We start from the raw sequence: 6,823 nt of genomic DNA on the forward strand, positions 1-6,823 counted from the left end.
TTTTAGATGTTTTATTGAATCCAATATATTTTTAATACCTCAATCATTTTTATTCTTATTTATTTTTATATTCTAACGAGTAAATTTTATTACCACTGGTACTCACTGGAGAAACAAAGGTGAGATATTTCTGTCCCTTTTATCTCGTATGGTCGGAAAATCTATCGTAATTTTCTTTTTATAATATAAGGTAGCAAACGAGAAAGCGGTCACCTGAATCCACCGAAATGGAAAGCGACCGCTGCCCATAAACATCCGCAATCTCAGATGCGTTGCCTACCCTTAATTGAAGGAGGAGACGCACATAAAGAAGACATTTCCCCTTCCTATGCGTCTCCTCCACCGTTAATCCAGTTTTTCTTCCCATCCTTTCCTCTTTTAAAAAGGGTAAGGGACTAAACTTAGGCCTCCCGCACCACACTCATCAAACGAAATGCAGAATTACTTCCACTTCACGCCTGTTTTTGTGTGGTCGTGGTATTTCACCGGGCAAGCCGGCCCATTCGAAGATGTTAAAGCGGGCTCTACCACTGTCAACTATGTAATGCAGGAAAATGTCAAATGAAATAGACACAACATAATATCACATAAACCCTTTTATTCTCAGTTTAATGTACACTTTATAATACAAAAGTCGACTTAATTATACGGTGGATATTAATTGCTTACAAATTCTTTGAATATTTGAAATTGAGCGTATGCAAGCAGATTAATTCTTCAAAACTATACTACTGGTAACACTAAAATGACACAAATAAATGTTACCATAACACAAAAATGTCAACAGTTACGTAATGCAATTTAAATCTACAGACAATAAATATTTCTTTCCTATTTAAATGTTACCAGTAGCGAAGCCATATGTAAAAATCCGTAAGCTCCGATATTTAAAAGCTAAACGTCAAACTCTGAGGGATGTTTACTTACTTACTGCGTTGGCGCAGCGACCCAAAGTGGGTCTTGGCCTCCGACACGAGAGAGAGAGGGATGTTTAAAAAAATAAATTCTAGCCATAGTAAATCAACACATTTCGATGAATTTTAGACTCTATTTACATGAACGCAGGGATCATATCGGATCGCTGTAATACTATGGCAAATATTCTATTGAGATGCAATATATTGGATTCTATGGCGGTACGAGGTAACTTTATAAATTATTTTCCTATAATGCCATTCCTTTCATATCACACTGTTTTTGTATTTCGTTATGTTATTTATACAGATAACTAGGCTATGCCTTATTTCTAACGGTTAAAAATTTGCTACGCACAATGAGTTTAAAATAAGAATGTGAAAGACCGAGGTTGCCAGATACATTCTTATTTGAAACTTACTATAACCCCTTACAACTTTAATTTTGTTAGTTTATCTAAATAAACACCTTAAGTACTGAAATAAATTAATAAAATGACAGTTTTCTAGGGCTTGCCAACATTTGAGATATTGATAATTAGGTACTGTGGTGTTGGCGACACTGTATCGGATGTATAGTCAGGGAAATCGGCGATGTTCCACTTAGAAAAAAACGAAAATCTCTGCCTCTTCTTACAGAAAGCTAATTAGGTAGCAGTGAGTGCAAACAAAAAATAAAAAAAAAACTAGTGGTGTATCACCGATTTTTTTTTTCATACAGATTCATTTCTAAGCTGCGTGTATTGTTTTTTGTTCAGTGTCTCGTTTAAAAAAGTTCAAACGATTGTAACTTTAAGTGGAACGTCGCCAGTTGTCCCGACTGTACATAACCAGTGGCGGGAAGCACGATTAGCCAGTCATTAGTATCTGAGCCGCCTTCGAGAGCGGACATCTGCTTTATGCCGAGGCAATATTCTAGGGCTTTATCGTCATATATACGGTCACTCAGAAGCACTTAAACAATCATTTGGTAACTAAGTAAAACATTAAAAAAATAAAGTGAAATATACACTGACTATTTAAGATGTACGCACTTTACTTCGAACATATTTAACATTTACAAGTCTTTATAAAATAAGTAAATTAGTTGAAAAATCGTCATTTTTATATGTGCAGAAAAAAAATATACAAACATTTCTGATAATTTAAACGCCTAAATTTATTCACATGTCAATTTTTTTACTTACAAAGAAGTTAGATCAGATCGTGTCAATTTAACGTGTTTCGTTAAAAATAGAATAAATAGCACATACAATAGCGTAAAACATGCGTGAGTACATTAAAAATACAATTAGAGTTGTAATTACGACTGTGGGTTTCGAATGCAGTACGCGTTAGGGCGTTACCACGCCCAGGGCGGATAAAAAGGGAGCGCTAAAGCTCTCCAAGTAAAAAAGGGGCGTTGTAGAAACCTCGCCCAGGGCCGCTTGTGGCACTAGAACCTGGCTATGAAACTTTTATTGACATGTATTGTTGTCTCTATTTTAATAAAGAGAATGTAAATGATGTTAATACAAAAGTCCTTAAAAAACCGCGTCTTTCTGTCTTTTACAAAAACATATCGCCATCCTTTTCTATCTGCCTTATAAAACTGAGACAACAAAGTTTACTCAATGTCTCTATTTCTATCTCTTTCGTTGCATTTAATCCTAACTCCAAGGTGTTTTTACCATAACTTCAAACAACAACAACAATTTAAATAGGTTAAAAAAGTTTTTTTTTGAGAATATTCTAATTTTAATACTAAAATTTCTTACACATTCAATAAATATGGCTTTCAAGGCCTACTCAGGGTTATAATTTTAACACTAAGACATAATACGTAATGTATTTTTAATGTAAAATTTAGCTGCTTGTAAAATGCACAAAAGTTACTTATTAGTATGAGCACAAGATGCTTTTTTTAATTTTTTTAATTTTACATATAAAAATGATGAAAAACGATAAATACACAAATGGAATGGTAATAAATTAGGTTTTAATGTGAAGACAATTTTATGTTTATTAAAATAATATTTCGTAATACTGCTAAATCTACCAATTTTTAACTACTTTAAAAAACAAATCCGCAAAATTAAAAAAAAAATTAAGTTGAAAGTTAAAAAAAAAAACAGAATTCAACCCTTAAATGCATTATTTTTTATTTAATTATGAAATAAATATTTCGGTACAGGTTTTGAGTCACAGATTAAGGGAAAATAATTTATAAAAATCTTGGTTTCAATAAAAACTATACTTTTGTTTGTGGGTTTTTGGCAAAAATATGCATTTAAGGGTTAACATTTCTAAACTCTATGTTTTTACATGGCTATAGTTAGTTAATTTTTTTTAAAGCATTAATGCAAATTGAAAATTACACATTAATAACAAGCTTTAAACATTTAAAATTTACTACAAATACTTGAAAAACTCAAATTCAATCAATTTTAGATAATCACAGAAATATTTTTCGAAGACAAATAGCTTAGTTAACTTATTAATTTACAACTAGTGCACAATAAACACTTTCCTGTTGACGTCATTATATACATGTACAGTCAGCTGCAAAAATTAGTATAATACATTTATAAAGTTTCAGAATAATTCTTCTATTCCCGAACCCTGCTATATACATATTTTTGAAACTGAAGGAAAATACATTTTTTAAAGATTTATATATGTACTAGCTTTCGCCCGCGATTTCGTACGCATGGAATAAAAAAAAACAAAAGTAGCCTATGTGTTTTTCCAGATTATACTCTACATCAATGCCAAATTACAGCAGTTTAAGCTACAAACTCTAACAAACAACCATCCATTTAAACATTCGCATTTATATTAGTTTGATAAACATTTTTTCAGCTGACTGTAGACTACAATGACACGTTAGTTGAGACTACCTTGTTATTGTGCCCGCATTACTGCTATCCTAATACGCGTTAACTTAATCTAATTTTAAATATTGAATCTTGGATACATGAACCATATTATAAACACCCTGTATTTTCTATTGATTAGTAAGAAAACCATTAATTAGACCCACATATTTGAGTAAAAATCACAACAAACAATAGTTACCATAGGGCAGTGATCGAAATATTAGGAAATTTATCTAAAAACCTTGGAATGTTGAATATTCCAACCTAACCTATACGTATATACAGTTTTTAAATGGAGATATAAGCCATCTGTCAAAAGCTGGTTACTCCAAAAAAGATACATACTGTATGTAACCGATAAGGAAACAAAATTAAACGGACGAGTTCGACATAGAGTCGTCTCACTTGCACACTATGGCAGTTTTATGGGTGCGAGCGAGACGCAAATATGCCTCGTCAAATTTTGTCTCCTTGCCAGATTTAACAGGGGCTGGCAACCTGCGGCTCTTGAACAGAGTTAATATTGAACTATTATGTCATTTTCTAACACTTACACGCACAAAAGATTTATATTTGAATTTCGCTATTTAAAAATAAATTACCACATATACTGTTTTTTCAATTCCAAAGAGGTTGCTGACCCCTGAATTAGTCGGTTTTAAACACTTTGGACGGCTTTGGGAAGAAGTTTTCTTTTTCATTGTATTTCTAAGTAACTTATATTCGAAGATACTGTACATAATAAATAATTTTATATAATAATCTGTGATCAATCTATTGGTTATGCAGAATTAAAACCAAAAAATTGAAGTTGGCAACCATGGGAATTGCTCTCTCTCAATCTCTATGAAAAAAATGAGACAGTAATAGCAGACAGTGGAAACCCACGGTTACTATAATTCATATGAAAAGATTACGGAAAATGAATATTTGTTCTGTCTTTATACAAGGAACTTGAATACTTATTTTCATAATTAAATTCGGTCATTTCACAAAAAAAATGTCAATTACTGAGGGAGTAGGCAGAGATTACAAAATTCTTTTAGCGTACATCCCGTTTCTATATAAATACCTACATATCCGCGTTTAACGAATATTCTTAATATTAATATGTCACAGATCTTGCTAAGTTTTAACACATTTCCTACTGAAACTTAAAACACACACAAGCTTTGTCTCTAACATATTTAAATGTCAAAACCCGAAAAGCGGAATTATTAAAACACAATAAAATGTGAAATCATACTTCTACATTTTATTGGTTAAAAATGTCATTTATTGTCTATGGTTCTATAGATTTTATTTGAAAAGTTTGTGTTTAAATTTATAATGACATGTCTGTTTTTAATAAGTCTGTGATTACAGCCTTACAAACGTTTAGATAGATCAATTATAATTTCTCAGTTATATTTAATTCAACATTTATTCCAACAAAAAAACTGTAAAAAAAATTAAAAAAGCTATATTTTGTACCTGGTCTTGACTGAGTTTTAAAAACACGTTAAATAAATATTACTCGGTACTAAACTAAATTTTATGTCAATCGACGTATTCTAATTTGAACTTTTGACAGACGGCAGTAAGAGCTAGAATCGCTTGCTCTTTGGTTCATTTCCTAGCGAACTGCAAATACCTCGTTACGATAGCGTATAGTTCTATTGGCAGTTTAGTTCGGTCGTATGTGTTAGCGTAGGCTTCCACTGCCTTCGCGAGCTGCGCGTGCAAGTCCAGGAGAGCCTTCAAACCAATCCCACGTAACACCTTCGCGTTCTTATACAGAATGTTATCTAATTCAGTCTTGTTTATCAGTACTTTATCCATATCTGAAAGGAAATATTTATTTATCACTTACATATAACATTACAAAAGGCATACTAAAACTAGACTAAATATATAGTTATATATAGACCTTCGATAAGTTAAAGTCCAAGGGAAACACAAAATATTTTGTTATAGAGGTTTTAAGTTATCAAGGGTCTATGTTGTCGAGGTTTTGGGCTCTGATGGGAAGGGAACATATTATTTTTTTAAAGTGATAGAAGTTTTTAAGTTACCCAGGTTTGAGTTATCGAATTTCTACTGTATTATACAGGATTCTGTCTGTGACTTCGTCTGCGCAGAATTAAAAAAAAAATAACAAACCTTGGAGATAAATTTTATCCAGATTCACTAATTTTGGATATACCGAACATCCTTCCATCCATACTTTTTTATTTTTTCTCTACTATTAAGAGTTAAAATTATAATAATTTAGTTGTACTGTACCTCCACTTGAAGTCTCATGTCCGGAATTTCTTTTCTTTGGTGACGTCTTCGACGGCGTCTTTTCGCCCGGTTTTGTTGGACTGTAATTAATTTAGAAAAACATATTAATATATAGCAAAGCATAATAGTGTTACAAAATTAACCTAGATGTGGCATTTACGTACATCAACGTGTACATGTCTAATAAAAATTATCCATTAAAAATGTACTTTAAAAAAAAAGTAAAAAATTCGTTCATAGAGTGTCTGGCATTTAAACACGTTGGGAACAAGAGTACTCTACGGCCCTAAAGGTCATATTTGCGTTCATAAAAACTTTATTTGATCCTAACTTTCGCCCGCGACTCCGTTTGCGTGGTATTAAAAAAACTAAAATGAGTAGCCTATTTATTCTTCTAGACTATCCTCTATATATGTACCAAATTTCATCGAAATCAGTTTAGCCGTTTAGGCTACAAACTCTAACAAACATCATGCTTCCTAATATTTTTTTGACGGACTTACTTACGGCATAACTTCGCCCCTGTTGGACTTGTTTTAATTTTTTTTTATCTATTTTAACCCTTAAATGAATGATTTTTTAATTTTAAATACCATAAATTAAAACGGGTAGTAAATTGAACATAGATTCAGGAAAAAATAAATTAAAAAATTCAATTTTCAAAATAATCTATTGCGTAAGGAAGAAAAGACTGGTGTATAAATGCGTCATTATGCATTTAATGGATAATCCTGTTATCTTTACCTGTCTTCAGTATGCATATTGCCAGCGAGCAGGGTGTCGTCA

The 6,823-nt window shown here is 31.9% G+C and overlaps 1 protein-coding gene across 1 annotated transcript in view; it reads right to left on the reverse strand.

Annotated features, from left to right (window-relative positions):
- Nucleotides 1–5,176: 5,176 nt before the first annotated feature.
- LOC106110710 (ATPase family AAA domain-containing protein 2-like) overlaps nt 5,177–6,823 on the reverse strand; it is a 17,437-nt gene continuing 15,790 nt past the window's right edge. The window contains 3 exon segments of the mRNA XM_013292607.1: nt 5,177–5,595; nt 6,038–6,117; nt 6,782–6,823. The exon segment at nt 6,782–6,823 is cut by the window's right edge and continues 110 nt beyond it. Of these exon segments, the coding sequence (XP_013148061.1) occupies nt 5,381–5,595; nt 6,038–6,117; nt 6,782–6,823 (337 nt within the window). The 3' untranslated portion in view covers nt 5,177–5,380.

The sequence above is a fragment of the Papilio polytes genome, unplaced genomic scaffold, assembly GCF_000836215.1.
Source record: "Papilio polytes unplaced genomic scaffold, Ppol_1.0 DF824191.1, whole genome shotgun sequence".
NCBI lineage: Eukaryota > Metazoa > Arthropoda > Insecta > Lepidoptera > Papilionidae > Papilio > Papilio polytes.